At 40.7% G+C, this 16,210-nt stretch overlaps 1 protein-coding gene across 4 annotated transcripts; it reads left to right on the top strand.

Moving 5' to 3' along the window:
- Window positions 1-1,251: 1,251 nt before the first annotated feature.
- On the top strand, window positions 1,252-16,130 carry brpf3a (bromodomain and PHD finger containing, 3a). 4 transcript variants are annotated; one of them, XM_084736251.1, is made up of 13 exons: window positions 1,252-2,410; window positions 4,301-5,827; window positions 7,357-7,513; window positions 8,696-8,824; window positions 8,960-9,088; window positions 10,238-10,550; window positions 10,655-11,002; window positions 12,449-13,003; window positions 13,097-13,154; window positions 14,676-14,764; window positions 14,961-15,058; window positions 15,200-15,354; window positions 15,438-16,130. In XM_084736251.1, exons 2-13 carry the CDS (start codon window positions 4,320-4,322, stop codon window positions 15,619-15,621), a joined length of 3,723 nt encoding a protein of 1,240 aa, XP_084592377.1. In that variant the 5' UTR covers window positions 1,252-2,410; window positions 4,301-4,319; the 3' UTR covers window positions 15,622-16,130. The 4 variants fall into 4 exon arrangements, with proteins under 4 accessions (XP_084592377.1, XP_084592369.1, XP_084592384.1 ...); XM_084736243.1 differs by having other exon boundaries at window positions 1,253-2,335; window positions 8,693-8,824; XM_084736258.1 differs by having other exon boundaries at window positions 1,253-2,410; window positions 8,693-8,824; window positions 14,985-15,058.
- Window positions 16,131-16,210: the final 80 nt, after the last annotated feature.

The following is a 16,210-nucleotide window of genomic DNA, read 5'->3' as shown; positions in this document are numbered from 1 at the left end:
TTTTTTTTTTAAGCTTTCAGCAGTATCACTCAGTTGTCATCAATGTGCAGACGGATACTGAAACACAAATGAGCTAGCACTTCAGGGGACTTCTCATCTGTATTGGAATAAAAATTCATTTTTGGAAGTCCATTCTTTCACTGAAAGATTCAGAAAAAACTGGAACAGTGAGTGGACCTTGTGTTAGGATTGTCAATGCAAAGATGAACTCAACAATTTTGGTGGTCAAAGGCCACAGTGCAGCGCAGAGGGCCTCTTTTCATGATCGAAGGAATCTACATCTTATTTTATGTATGAACTCAGTGAAACACACTTCTCTCTCTCTCTCTCTCTCTGTGTGTGTGTGTGTGTGTGTGTGTGTGTGTGTGTGTGTGTGTGTGTGTTAGCGCGTGTGTGTCTGTTATTTGTATTTTGTGCTGACATGGAGCAAATCTTAATACATGTCTATCTATCATATATATCTTTTTAATTCATTTCTCTTATTTTGTTCTTCCACATAACTAAGTAGAAGTGTTAGGCTACATTAAATTATTAACAGATATATGAGATTGTTCCTGGTATATTTTCTGAAGAGATGAAGAGGAGGCATAAGGGGCACCATATATGTCTCATTTTTCTCACCACTTTATTTGAAGATTTGTCATTTAGCAATCATTATTTATTTATCTAAATTATTTCCTATTATTAAGCCTATCATATTCAATTACCAGGCTAGGTCTATTATTGTCCTTTTTATGTTTTTATTAAGCCTATTTTATATTTTGTATTATTTATACAATAAACATATCATATTTATTTTATATTATTTAAAGAATATTTTCTAAAATTGTATGCAGTAAGAATGAAACACATTCTCTTTATGTTTATGTTTACATGGCGCAATTATTTTTAATACATGTCTGATATCTATCTAATACATTTGGTCCTCGGTCCTTGGTCTGTGGTAAATAAATAAATAAATAAATAAATAAATAAATAAATAAATAAATAAAAATTGGGAACCTCTATTGTAACTACTGTGTGTGATAATTTCTTATCATTATACAACACAGGACTGCACAACAAAAACAAAGTTTTAGTCCCTTCATGCTACACACAACATACATATAGATAATTAAAATCAGTAGAGTTAATGTGTGTGTGTGCGTGTGGGGGTGTGTGTGTGCGTGTGTGTGTGTGTGTGTGTGTGTGTGTGTGTGTGTGTGTGTGTGTGTGTGTGTGTGTGTGTGTGTGTAGCATAATCGGCTGTTTAATTTGTAAGTATCAGAAAAAAACATGTTTGCCTCCTGGAAATAGCAGGTGTATAACAGGTACAATATTGGGTCTATGGGAGTTGGAGATGAGGCCATAAGGCGCGCAATATATGTCCAGTTGTTTTTCTCACCGCTTCTGTCTATAATGAGCTCCACGTTGAGCTCGATAAAGTCGATTAATGGCGTTGACCAATCAGAGCTCGGTGCGCGTTGCGTGCGAGGTGAAGCGGCGACCTGCAATTGGCTGAGGTGGTTTTTTCCAAAGGGGCGTATTTTTCAAGCCATCTTGACTGAATATTTAGCCTCATCCAAGGAACATTAATTTGATATCTTCGGGATTTTGCTGCCTCTGAGTTGTGAACCTGCACCGTTTGAAAGGTTTAAAGCATAACTATGAAACCGGGTCGAGTTTGTGTGTTTGACCGGAGTCACGGAGGAGGAGTGAAGCGCTGAAGATGACGCTCCTGAAATTACCGGCTAGCTAAGCTAACGGCTAGCATGTCCGCCTTGGCTGTATGTAGTCTGTCACTAGCTGACATTTAGCTAGGTGCAGTTATTCTGTTTGGCATTCGCACTGCAGAGGACCATTTTTCAAGGTAATCCTCTCTAATGTGTTCAACGTTTTTCCAGTGTTAAGAAAAAGAAAAATCTGCCGTTTTGTTACTCGACTTCTGTGTGTCCTGTCCGACCGACTAACGTTATCACATCAGTAAAGAGAGACAGTCCTTTTTTGCAGGGGTTTGGAGTACAAAGCGATACCCGAAACGTTGCACATTTGCATTGTCGTGATCTAATGTATACATGCAGATAATTTGTGCATTGAGGCACGGTGCATACAGTGCGTCTGCTTTCTGGTTGCTGTTGTTGGCATGTGTAATTGGGCTGCTAATCAACTTGCAGTCCAAATGTTGTCTCTGCTGTTGTGCGCTTAAAATGGCTGACAGATGTTAGATACTCGGGTTGGTATTTAGCGCTCTTCAACCGAACTACGCGCAGCAACAAGGAAAAAAAATAGAGGATACTGGCATCTGATTGGTCCGCGAGAAATCTTGGCGTGTTACAGACTCCTGATTGGACCAATGGTGAGACAGCTGAGCTGCATGCATGCAAGCAGTACAACTTACTGTAGTTGTGTTTGTGCAGCAGGAGTACTTGAGGTAACATGCTGTGTTTTTATTACAACCTCACCAGAGTTGACCCCCTTTATATAATAAATGTTGTGTCTAGGATTTAAAAATGCAAAAGAAGGTGGTATTTCATGATTAATTAGAGTAACAGGAAAATGGTTATAGGCTCATTAATGGAATATAAAACAGAATATAACAGATTTAGTTTCTAATGGATTTTTTTTTTTTTTTTTTTGTAGATTTTAAAATGCAACATTTTGTCAGTCATTGTTATGAACATTTTTATCACTGTTTTTTTCTTGGTGTGGGGTGAAAACGTCTTTGTCTTATCCCAGTAGTGTTTTTTTTTTTTTTTTTAAGTCAGCTTGGTGTAATAAGAGGGAGAGACTTTTTTTTCAGGTTATACACTAACTTTTTTGCTTCCTGTGGCTAATACTGATAACATAACCGATAATTTGGCATTTTTGTATTTTAAAAAGAAGTTATTAAACCTGCAGTTTATGCACACCTGAAAGTTGTAGTGAGCAAAGATGGATGTTTTAATAATCAGTAGCACTGAATTAAGCACATCTAGGTGACATCACTGTAATAACAAAAACAAAGAACAGTTCGGCCTCTTCAAATGCTCATTAAGTTACTCGAGCAGAGTACAGTAATAAAACTTAAAATATACCTTACTAGAGCATTTTGCCAAAGAATTAAAATTAAATGCTTTCATATAATCTGTCAAATTATATTTTATTATAGACAATAGTTACTGGCAATAATTTAATTGTTGGAATTATAAATAATTATAAAAATTACTCACTATTGGTTGATAATTTATTGGCTCCGATATTTATCATGCATTCTTATTTATAACATTTTAAACACTGTTTCTGGCTTCATTCAGATTGCAGCTGGATGTCACAGCTGCAGTCAGAACACAGTAGAAGATGAATATATAACAGAGAGCAGACGGGCAAAATGAAAATGTCTGGAGCAGCAGGAGGCGAAGAGCTAGTCTCCTAAAATGGATCATCATCCCTTGTTTGTTTAGTATTTTGGATTTAAAGCCACTGATGATGAACAAGAACAAATCATATGCAAAGAGTGCATGAGCTGTGTATCTGCAGCACAAAGCAACACAACCAACTTGTTCAACCACCTGAAAAAAAAAACAAAACAAAACAAAAAAAAAAACACAAACTGCAACACAATGAATGCATGAAGGCCGGGAACAATAATGCAACATTACTTCTCTGAATCTCTGTCATTCTCCAGCGTGTCATCATATGAATGTAGCACAATGTGAAAGTAAAAACATTGCTCTGTTGATTTAAATTTGGGTAAAAAGCTTTGGTACAATTATATTTTGTTTCAAAGAGATGCAAATGCGACTAGTTTTATTTCACATTTTTTATGATATGGGGTAACGTTGATTAGGTATTAAGAGTACTGTATTTTAATTGTGGGGTTAATCGCTGAGGACAGTGGATTTCTGGAACAGATTGATTATTGATGAATTAGTATAGATTAAGAGTAGGGCTGGACAAACTTCTTCGTACTCCTTTTCTGTCAAATCTTAATTTATGTTTGTCATTGAAAGTCTGTTCATTATTTATTGTTTTTGTTTTTTTCTTCATATATATTTTAATTTTTTAAATGTTCAAATTTTAAAAAATGATTTACAGATTTGTACAATAGAAGGAGTGTACTATAAAATGGAAGTGAAAGCACTGCTCTAGTGTGCAATAGAAATATTTTGTCCCTCATATCAACAAATAATCATAATAAACAGTTGTCATCTCGGTATTGATCAAAATAATTGTGATAGTCATTTGGGCTGTAATTGTGCATCCCTTGTTACATAATATTGAGTACAAATAACACAAATAAGAATCATAGCATTAAATGTTTTTCTCCTTTCCTGTCTGTCAGGGAGCTGGTGTAAACTCCCATGCGGAAGGAGAGGAGTTGGGAATGTGACACAGCTGACAGCAGACTGAAGATGGGCAGGGGTCGAGGCAGAGGGAGAGGAAGGGGCAGGGCGTCGTCCGGCCAGGTGCGGCCCCCCTCTCCCTACAGACTGCAGCTCTCTCCATCCAGGGAGACGTTAACATATGCTCAGGCACAGAAAATCGTGGAAGTGGACCTAGATGGACGTCTCCATCGGATTAACATCACAGATTCTCTGCCTGTCATCACCGAGGACGAGATGATGGCGCAGGACATTGCCGAATGCAACAGCAACAAGGAGAACAGTGAACAGACGCAGAGTAAAACCAAATCATGGAGGAAACCGTCAAACAGTAAAAGCAGGAAGAGTGGGAAAAATACTGCTCAGCAGAACCAACGGGCGGGCTCACAGCAGCAAACAGGACCTACAAATTCCTTCCAGCACCCATCTCACCAGAGCCCACTGCCTGAGCCCACATTTCGTGTGCTTAACTCAGTTTCCCCCTCAGAGGCGCCTCCTCTCCCCGCAGCCTACTATCATTATGTAGAAAAATCACTGGAGGAGCAGGACAGCGTGGCGGAATATGACATGGACGAGGAGGACCTGGCCTGGCTGGAGATGGTGAACCAAAAGAGGGTGTCTGACGGCCACGCCTCTGTCTCTCCAGACACGTTTGAACTGCTGATCGACCGCCTTGAGCGGGAATCCATCCTGGAGTCCCGCAGCCAGGCGCTGTCCCAGAGCGCCGTCGATGAGGACGCTTTCTGCTGTGTCTGCCTGGATGACGAATGTCTGAACAGTAACGTCATCCTCTTCTGTGACATCTGCAATCTGGCTGTCCACCAGGAGTGTTACGGCGTGCCCTACGTCCCAGAGGGCCAGTGGCTGTGCCGCTGCTGCCTGCAGTCCCCGTCCCGTCCTGTAGACTGTGTGCTCTGTCCCAACCGAGGAGGTGCCTTCAAACAGACAAGTGATGGACGATGGGCGCATGTTGTCTGTGCCATATGGATCCCAGAGGTGTGTTTTGCCAACACAGTGTTTCTGGAGCCTGTTGAGGGGGTCAAGAACATCCCTACCGCTCGCTGGAAGCTCACCTGCTACCTGTGTAAGCAGAAAGGCAGGGGAGCGTCCATTCAGTGCCACAAAGCCAACTGTTACAGGGCCTTTCACGTCACCTGCGCCCAGAAGGCGGGCCTGTTCATGAAGATCGATCCAGTCCGAGAGACTGGCGTCAACGGGACGACCTTCTCTGTGAAGAAGACTGCTTACTGTGAGCATCATTCTCCAGTGGGGGCTCGGCGAGACGGGTCTGGAGACGAGTCGGTTGAAGGCCGACTGGTGGGGGGCAGGGGGAACCGGGGTCAGAGGTCCTACACTCAGAGCCCCCCCTCACCGCCAAACAAGAAAGCTGCCAAGGGCCAGAAGAAGAAGAATACGAAGGGCTCTGGAGGGTCGACGCGTCGCTCAACTGTGCCTGTGTTGCTCGTGCCTCAGATCCCCTCTCACAGGTGTGACATTTACATACGGTGAAAATTTACATACCCAGCATATCTCATTAATTTACTGCACTGTCTGTTACCATACAAGAGATTATTAATATTCTTCCAGGAATCCACTGGAAATACTTCAGCCATGTCTAATTTAATTAAGTTTTAATCCAGTGTATTGAGAGCAGAGATTGCGTTAGACTTTCTTGTTATTTGTCATTTTGACAGACAGGGTCATAAGAATTTGGTCATAATGTATTATTACCCGTCATTCAAATTTTTTATGATAATGTGACAAATCCTATTTAATAGCATTTAATTTTTAAAAACAACTTCATCACAATGAGATTTAATTTACAGAACAAACTTACCAATTCTATTTTGAAAAAAATATGTAATTGTGATTATTTTGTCTGGTATTGCAACTGTGATATTATTTGCAGTATTAGAGGAAATTATCATTTTTAAGTTGTTATTTTATTGAAAAACATTAAAATGTTTATGGTGTGATTTTTGCAGAGATCTGTACTATACAAAGATGGTAGAATATGATGTGTAGGCCTGAACATCTCTACAGCACCACAGTATTTCATCTGAAAAAGTATTTTGACACACAGTCCCCCTTTAACAAATATTGCACCTCCTCAGATATGAAAATTGCAATAGGCCATATTGTGATTTTGCTAAAATTTCCATTAACTGTTCAGCCCTATCATGGAGAGAAAAGTTCCAGCACCCTTGAAGTGATACTGATACCAATGAAGTACTTAATTTTTCGAAGGTTGTTCTTTATGAAGAAGGCTTGCAGTGATTGGCTGCGAGCAAATCCATATAACTAGTCATTTTTTTCAGATCTGGGTGCCAGAAGGATTGAATGCAAGCATCATTTGACTCAACAAATCGAGTACCGATACCCAGTCACCCTTTTTTCACATCATTTATCATCCACATCATAATTATTGGGCTCAGTGTTCCCAACTTTGTTTCTAGATTTAGTGACTGTTCAAACCCTCTTATTGATTTTATTTCTAAAACACCACCAGAGACCAATTTAGCAACGTATTCAGACCATCATAGAAAAGGCAAGAAATATTTTCAAATATATTATATTTTAATTAATTGCCACGCATGCTGCTCGGAGTAATCAGTCAACAGCTTGTCTGTCTCTTCCTCCCTTTCTGCTTGTGCTTTACCCAGGCAGTCAGGTGTGGCATCGTATATAGTTTGTTTGATTTTATCCCTTCGTAGATTTGAGTTTGATTATTTAGCTAAAGGTTTGAGCTTAAGGTGATTTCTTTGGTGCAACCGACACAAACCAGTGGTTATGGGAGGTCTCCCTCAGTGTTTCAATCTGGCTTCTGATTCTTCTGTCATTGTTTAAAAAAATTCAGTCGGTGATGGAAAATATTCAGCTAATGCAACCTCCGATTGAGAGTATTTTTCACATGGATTTAAATTAGCTTACCTTAAGGTCCTGAGTTAGTCGTGTTTGTATGACCACCAGTTTTGCCATGCAGGTTGTAATGTGTAACTGCTGTGTCTCTTTACAGGCTGAACAAGATCTGCACAGGAGTTGAAGTCCAGAGAAAGAATCAGTTCATGCAGAGGCTTCATAACTACTGGTTACTGAAGCGACAGTCACGAAATGGGATGCCTTTAATACGCCGACTTCATTCCCATCTACAGGCCCACAAAGCTGCAGAGCAGGTGTGGAGAGAGATGATGCACATTGTGAGCGTTGAAATGAAAATTAGAGAATTAAAATAGTCCCCTGATTAAAAAAAGTAACTACTGCAAATTGAGCACAAGAGTCAGTATATGATTATGCAGTTGTTATCATGGGTTGTTTCAAAGTAAAGTCTCTTAAATAACTGAAAATCAACTAAACTTCCTGTCAGCACTTCTAGTATTTGTTGCATTTTAACAGATGACTGCAAGCTAAGCACCTGTGGTCTAACCATCCGTCCCACACATGACTGTGCTCATATTGTAGACATAATTGAGTTTAAAGCTGGTATCCACATTGATTATGACTTCAGTTAATATGTTTGTGAAGTGGAGCATCATAAATTATTAAACCCACCAGTTTACATTTAAAATCATTAAGAGTATCAGACGTTCATGGATCCAATTAAGTTCCTTCAGAACAGAGTCGGCCAAGTCACTGAAATAAAACCACTTCACACCATGTTTGTGTTGTCTCACACACACTGAAATCAAACCAGAAGTCCAGACATCACACTTTGCAGTAGCTGATTAACACAACTCCTCACAGCTCTGTAATCTTTGCTGTAAACCTCTCGCAACTGTAGAGGGCGACAGCGTGTAAAAAGTTATGGATATTGGTTTTAATCTGGTCTTATATGATGTCAGGGGAGGCCTTGGACAACTTTAAGGTGTTTAAACCACAAAGTGCAGGTTAAAAGATTTACCATGGGCTATTAGATTTGTCCACATTGGCTCGGATTGTAAAATACATATTTATGACTGCATTTTAACAGTAATATCGCTGGGATAACTTTTTATACCAATGTAAATTTATTTAGATGATTTCAGTTTGGTAAAAATGTTTGTTGTACTCAGATTGACATTCTTATCCATCAAATTTTAATAAAAATCCAAGAGTCTCTTAAAGTCAGATCTTTTTGGCTTTGGCTTTTTGTACTTGACATTAAGATTTTATTTCTTGCTGGAAGAAAGAACTTCACTACTACTTGGGGACTAATAAATAGATTTTCCAATAAGATCCTAGAACCTGCCCTGGAGATCACTTTGGTCCCAGAGCCATAATATCTCCTCACTGCCCCGAATCGAAAAAGCTACAGGAAAGACTAATGATGTTGGATTTTAAAGATGAATCAGAAGTCTGATCTCTTTTGTGTTCAGAAGGAGCCTGATGAGAAGCTGTGTGCAGCGAGAGAGGAGCTACGATACTGGCAGAAGTTGAGGCAGGACCTGGAAAGAGCCCGACTTTTGATAGAACTCATCCGCAAGAGAGAGAGGCTAAAGAGAGAACAGGTTTGTGTCAGAGGAGGCTGTAATTAGATCAGTGTTGTCGTTCATCCATTCACCACATGTTAGTTGTTTGACCCTTCGAGAGTCACCTTGTGTTTCCTCCCGTCTCCCCTGTGTGTTTGCATCATCACTCTCCAGGTGAAAATTCAGCAGGCTGCTCTGGAGTTGAAGTTGACACCTGTGCTGGTGCTCCTGCGATCCACCTTGGACCAACTGCAAGAGAAGGACACAGCAAAAATCTTCTCTCAGCCGGTCAATCTGTCAGAGGTTGGTGCAGTTAGACAACAACGGGCCTCATGCAATAACATTTTAGTATTCTTAACTTTATTTTTTCATACAGTGGACTCATATGAGTGTGCCATGTCAGAATTGGCAAATGCTCCTAACTTCAGGTGACTGGGTAAATGATCCACCTGTACATATTTGTAAATTGTATATTAGCATAATTAGTAATAATTAATTCCCCAACGACACCATGAAAGGCCACACATCTTGTCCCATATGTGAGGAAGTGTTCATTCATGAAAACGGCATCAAAGAGTACGAAGAAGAACTTTACAAGCTTGGAGATTCAAGTCCTGCTTTCAGAGATCAATAAAGGAAAATCAATCATTTTAACAGCATCAGCAGTGGACTTAAGGGACCTGCTAAAACCAAGAAATGAGAAAAAATAATGAGTGCTGTTAACACCACGTCACCTGAGGGTCGTACTGTCACTGAAACAAAGTAGAAATGGTTCGATATGAAACGGCTTAAAAAATAAAAAGTCTCGCCACAGCAAGGCGATCGATGTCTGCAGTGGGAGGAGGGGGTAAGACTTCATCATGGAGACTGACGACAGAATGTGTGTCATAATAGGTGACGGTGCTCGTCAGTCATCTCAACAGGATGTTCGCCTCAACAGAGACTTGCATAAACCTGCATGTGAAGAAACAGCCAGTTGGCAGTAGCCTTATGGTAATGGACGATTTAAATTAATGATAATGTAGTTAGGCTATATCAATAAAATTAGAATTACATCAGAATTGCAGACAGGATAATGACAATGCAGGTATGAGGTCAAATTCCCAAAATATATACTGTCCAGCATGGTTATACTGCATGCCTGCAGTGTCTGATTAAAAAAAAAAAAAGCATAAAATGTGGAACGATTATCTCAGCAGTGCTTCAAATCATGTGATAATGTGATATCAAATGACGTTAAAAAAATAAATAAAGGTATGACATGAAGTACTTTATTGATACGGGTGTCAGTTAAATAATACTCATGTTGGTACTATTATCATAACTTTTTTAAACAACATCCAGACCAAGGTTGTACTGGTTTGTACTAGTCCTGTTGCATGAGGCCCACAAGCATATTTGCTTTGGTTTCACTTTGACTCAACTAACAGCCTTATTTTTTGATTCACTGAGGTCCCAGATTACCTCGAGTTTATTTCCCAACCCATGGACTTCTCCACCATGCGAACCAAACTGGAGGGACACGCCTACTGCTCCATCGCAGACCTGGAGAAGGACTTCGACCTCGTGATCTCCAACTGCCTCAAGTACAACTCCAAGGACACCATGTTTCATAAAGCAGCCTTACAACTGCGGGAGGTGGGCGGAGCCATCTTGCGTCACGCCCACAGGCAGTCTCAGAGCATCGGCCTGGACCCCAGCACTGGGATGCACCTCCCAGACACTCTGAACAAACATGGCTTCTACCATTGTACGTGGGACGATGGTGAGTTCAGAGTGGGACTTAAATGAGTTATTTCTTCATGAGCATAATCCTCATGTCTCATTAATTCATCTGCCTTTTTGCTTCCCTTCTTCTTTTCTCTACAGTCGACTCTCTCTTGGACCCAGACAACAGAGTGCACTTAACCACTGAGGAACAGCTGAAGGCCTTACTGGACAAACTGGACGTGGTCACGACCATGCGGACCAGTGGTGGTCGGACCAAACGCATCAGGCTGCTGCGCCGAGAAATCAACGCTCTCAGACAAAAGATGAGCCAGCAGCAGCAGAACTCTCAGTCTGTGAATGGTAATGACAAGGAGGACGAAGGAAAAGAGGAGGAAGAAGGGGAAGAGGAGGAGGAGGAGGAAGAAGAGGAGGAGAAGGAAAAGAAAAAGGAGAAGACAAATGTCATCGATAACGGACCTTTGACAGCAGTGTCCAACTCTGAGACAGGTAAAAGATATTGTTCTATGTTAAATTATTTTTCTTCATTTGGCCAGTACCAGGGATGAAAGTTCCATGGACTTCCATGGGTTGTACTGTAACTCTGGTGTAATAATGGTGCGGGTGTCCATCTTTACTTCCTAAACACACACAATGCCTTGATTTTTAATGTGCGCAAATTGTAAGAGACATTTGGAAAATGGCAAAATTTTACTCATCATCATGTCTTTTTTAATTTCCGTGCCCAATGGTAATGACAGAGACTTGTAAACTGTTTAACTGTTGTTTATTAATTTACTTGCTATTTTCTTCTAATTTAAAACAAATTCTTAAGATTTTGAAAGTTTTGTTGGTGTTCTCAAATGACTCTGTGGCACATACTCAATTTAAAGTCTGTGTAAAGGAAAAGGGAGTTTGCCTCCTAAACACAGAATACATGCTAGAACATAGTCGCTGAAAACATGAAAAAAGACTCTATGTAGAACTATGTAGAAGAACTGAATTGTGGAGACCGCTAAACTGTTGTTCATAATCTCTGTGTTCAGAGTTTTTTGGGCTGAGGTGCCGGAGTCATGGTTCCCCGACATTATATAAGACCCACAAACCACCTCTCCTCACCCTGTCAGTCAGTTATGAACGTACCTTCAGTGACTCTCAGTCCAAATCAGCCCAGCAGTTCACTTCAGCTCACGTCAGCTCCAACAACCCGAAACAGAAGGAAAATAAAAATCCTGTCACTGTCCTCTGGTGGCTCGAACATGTCTGGACGTGTCCAATAAAGCTGCTGGATGGAGCGTCCTTATATTACAGGTAGTTTTCAGGTCATGGTGGTGTTTGACACTGGATACAGTGGAGCAGACGAACCCTCAGCGTTTCAAAGCAGAGAAACCTGCTTGTGTTTTCATGATTTTAAGACACTAAGCGATTATTTAAATCTTTCAAATTTGTCTGAGTAGTTAATAACATGTTTCTGTGGTGTGACAAACTCAGAACACACATTTATTGTTGTTTTACAGTATCTTTAAATAAATAATTTGGTATACATGATGTTCATCATACAGGCATTAAAAAATTGAATATGTGTGTTCAGGGATGCATGAGGCTGAGGCGGGGACTGTAGGAGAACAATATGAAGCAATGAAGGTTGGAGTTGTAGTACCAGTAAGAAGTTCAGTCTAGTTTCACCCCTGGCCATTACTAATGTAATTTAGCCAATAATTGCTCTGTTAATACATTATTAATGATTAGAGTGTTATCAATTAATAAGTTTTGTCTAAAGCATGTCAAATTGTCCAATGTGACGTCCAAACAGTCCAAAAGCCAAAGATATTGAGCTTTCAATGGTGAAAAGCAGCAAATCCTCCTATTATGGTTGAGGATTTTAATTAAGAAATGACTAATAATGTTGATGGATTCATTGCTCCAGTTGTATTTATACATTTCTCTTTGATCCAGATGACTCTCCACCTGTGCTGGAGCTCACCTGCCCGGTGTCGTCGCCACTGCCAGGAGACGCTCCTCTGGAACCCCCAGTACTGGGCATCGTAACTGGAGGACGAAGGTCACCTGGACGCTCGTACAAGCGTCAGAGGTCGTCCCGTAGTGGAAGCAAAAGCCAAGGTGAAGATGAGGCCGAAGTCGGTGAGACGCCATCTTCACAACCGGAGTCTGTTCATGAGGTCACTCCGTTGGGAACGCCCCCGACTCTGCCTTTGGTCGGAGTCGGTCGTCGCACGTCTGTTCTGTTTAAGAAAGCTAAAAACGGGGCACGTATGGTGAAAAACAAGTCACAGCCACAAGAAAATGGTAAAACATCAGAGGATAAGACAAACGGGTTGGACAGCACCCCCGCCAGCCCCAGTTCACCCGGCGTGACCAGCATCACCACCTTACCTCCCACTCCAAACGCTTCACCTACACCTCTGTCTCCTTCTTCACACCACCTGAGGTCCAGAGGCCACAGCTCAGAGAGTGAAGCAGAGAAACTCCCTTCACCACCCACAGAGGAAGGTGAGGACAAAACACACATTATATTCCAAAGAGAGACTCTTGAGATTCTAGAAAGTCCATATTTGTCACTTTTTTCATGTGTGTTTTTACCAGGCCTGACAAATGGAAAGCACTCCTCTGCAGACCATGATGATGACGACCAAAAATTAATGTGAGTATGGAGTCACGGAGGACATGGATCTCATGCAAGAACTGCCCATATGGACAGATTTGTTCTTCAGTGGCACGTATGAGCATTTTCAGGGAATTTGTGGCTTTCACCAGTTTTCTCACACATAGAATTTTCTCTTAGGGACACATGAAATTCAGAAGGCTTCCAAACTGTCATGCAAGTCATCAGTATTTACCCTGTCACTGCACCCCTCCCATCCCTTATAGTTAAAATTTTCCAGCCAACAATCATCAACCCATCCATCATCAACCTTCTCCCGTCCTCTCGAGTCTCAGCTGGGAGATGTGCGCAAGCAGCAAAATCACTGTGTTACATATGCTGCATACGTTTACTACGTCCAGTAAATAAAATAAACGTTAGTCAACGTCAAGAAATTAAATATCATCACACCTGTTTTCCTTTTTAAATGGAGAAATACATCTGTTCACCTTCTGAATTCAGGTTTCTCTCCTTTACCGAACTAAGACGAGCTTAATTGGCTCGTTACTGCTCGTAAAACAGACTTCATTCAAATTTGTCAGAAACACATGTAAAACTCACCCAAATCATCTTTGTTAGTCTGTCACCACCAACTCCGTTTGACCGAAATAAATCCTTAACCATGTGAAAAGAGTGCAAAAAGCTGGGCTCTGCAGGCTGTTTATCTCTCACTCCTCATCCAGCTTAGCACACTCACGGTCGGGCTGAGTGGGCGTGTACTGTGCTGCTGGATGAGAGCGCACCCTGCAGACCTTTACATTAGCACAATAAAATGACAAATATTGCCCCAAAAATTAGCCAAAAAAATTCAACTGGCAATGGATTGCCCATTGTTGATAGAGGATACATTCATCCAGTTGCCCAACCCTACTCCCCACCCTCCCTTAAAGAAAATAATAATTTTTTTTATGTTAGCCTAGATATCCAATTTATGTCCACTTGCATCATTCCAGGTCAGTGTGAGAGTCTCAACTACATTTACAGTTAAACTATTTCTCTCTTCCCCTCTATTTCACCCACATGCACATGGAGCAGAGCAGAGGAGAAACGGGTGAAGTGATGTTGCTTGTACCGGGTACAAAGTCTCTGTAGAGAAGGAGACACTAACATGCTGATGAGTTTGTGCGTTTCAGCACCCAGTCACATGGAAACTTAGGAAGTAGTTTGGCCTCGTGTGTTCTGCACTTCAGATAACCTTTGATAGCTTTGTTGAAATGTAAACTTTTCTCCTGGTTTTCATTGTACAGAAGTGCTGCGTGGTGAAAGTTATGCCAGTGTGAAGAGTGGTTTATTTGGACTTTTAGAAAAAACGATTAATATTCTCTGGCGAGTCTACATTGGCATGTAAGCAAGGAAAAGTGCCAAATTTGAGAACAGAATTCAGTGTTGTACTAGATGGTAGAATGAGTCCTTTAATTACAGAAATGTTCTTGCATGAGGCCCATTGTCTTTGAAATTCTTAGGTACTGAGTTAAAGCCTTAGTTTCAACATACAGTAAACTTTACCCGTCTTGTTTACAGCTGCAGTGTCCCCCCACCCAAACGAAGTCGTGGTAAACCTGCACTGGCTAAAGTTCCCAGCAGTGAGAATGGAGACATCTCTGGGTCTGGTGTGTATGATGAGAAGACAATCAAAATACAGTGAACTGCCTCAGTTTTTGTGTGTTTTATGGATGTGTAATGTAAGATTCTGCACACGAAAAATTTCATTTCATGAGAAATACAATTCCATTAAATTCTCAAATTGGGCTCATGAGCTGTTATGAACACAAATTAATTGTATATATTGGAATATCCTGTTCACAGGAAAGTCTACACTTCTGTCTTTAGATAGTAACACTGAGCTCGCACCTCTGGACCTTGTTTGGGCCAAATGCAGAGGATATCCATCATACCCAGCCATGGTGAGGGTGCATTTGATTCATGGTGTATACACTGCAGCATTTCTTTGGCTCAGAGTCTTAGAGCGGACATTTAAAAAAAAAGGCCTCATAGAGGGGGATGATAATTCATTCAGCTGTAACTGACACGATTCATTGTCACAGATTGTTGACCCGGACATGCCCCAGGAAGGGCTTCTTCACAACGGCATCCCCATCCCAGTGCCTCCTGTGGAGGTGCTCAAACTGGGCGAGTGGAGGGAAACGGAAGAAGGCAAAAAGCTCTTCTTGGTGCTCTTCTTTGACACCAAAAGAACTTGGTAAGATTTAGACACGCCGGCTAAACCTCATGCTGAATGTTAACAATCTTGGTCACGTTGAAATATCTCCTCTTGATTTTCAGGCAGTGGCTTCCTCGGAACAAACTGCTGCCGTTGGGGATGGACGACACTGTGGACAAACTGCGCCTGATGGAAGGAAAGAAACCCAGTGTCCGCAAGTCCGTACACACCGCATACGACCGGGCCATGGTGCATTTAAATCACGTGAGAGGAAACCTCAACTTCACTCCCTCCAATTTTATATAAATTTTACATTTTATCATCTTAAACAAAGCTGCCTGGTTGTACGTGTATGAAGCTTCATTAATGCTCTTAAAAAGCTGGGAAAGTAAAATTTGATGGTATTTGAAGGTTTTCTGCATAAAAACTGCTCTGATTTTTAAAATGGAGAGAAAAAGTGCTTGAAGACATTTTCCTAGATGAATTTGTTCATTTATTCATGTAATTTTTAAAAAAAGATTTTACACAACCACTGTTGCTATATGTGTTCATATAAAGTTTTTATTTTAGGCCAAAGTGAGACAAGTGTAAATATTTAATCGTCAAAGGGATTGTCTTGATTTAAAACATATTTAGATTGTATTTGCCATTGAAACGTCACTGTGTTTAATGAAGTGTGAAAGTCCCACTTATTGTTCACGTCATATCTGGACTCTATAAGTTTGACTTTGACAGATATTGATGAAAATTATAATTTTTGCCATTAAAAATCATTTTCTAATTGGTATTGGTAAGATTGACCCCCCCACCCCAAATACATGTAAGAGGTAGCAAACTTAAAGGTCCAGTGCGTAAGATTTAGTTAATCTAATATAATATTCATACGTATATTTTC

The sequence above is a fragment of the Lutjanus erythropterus genome, chromosome 2 (assembly GCF_056507025.1).
Source record: "Lutjanus erythropterus isolate fLutEry1 chromosome 2, fLutEry1.hap2, whole genome shotgun sequence".
Lineage (NCBI taxonomy): Eukaryota > Metazoa > Chordata > Actinopteri > Lutjaniformes > Lutjanidae > Lutjanus > Lutjanus erythropterus.
This window is presented reverse-complemented; position numbering and strand designations above follow the sequence as displayed.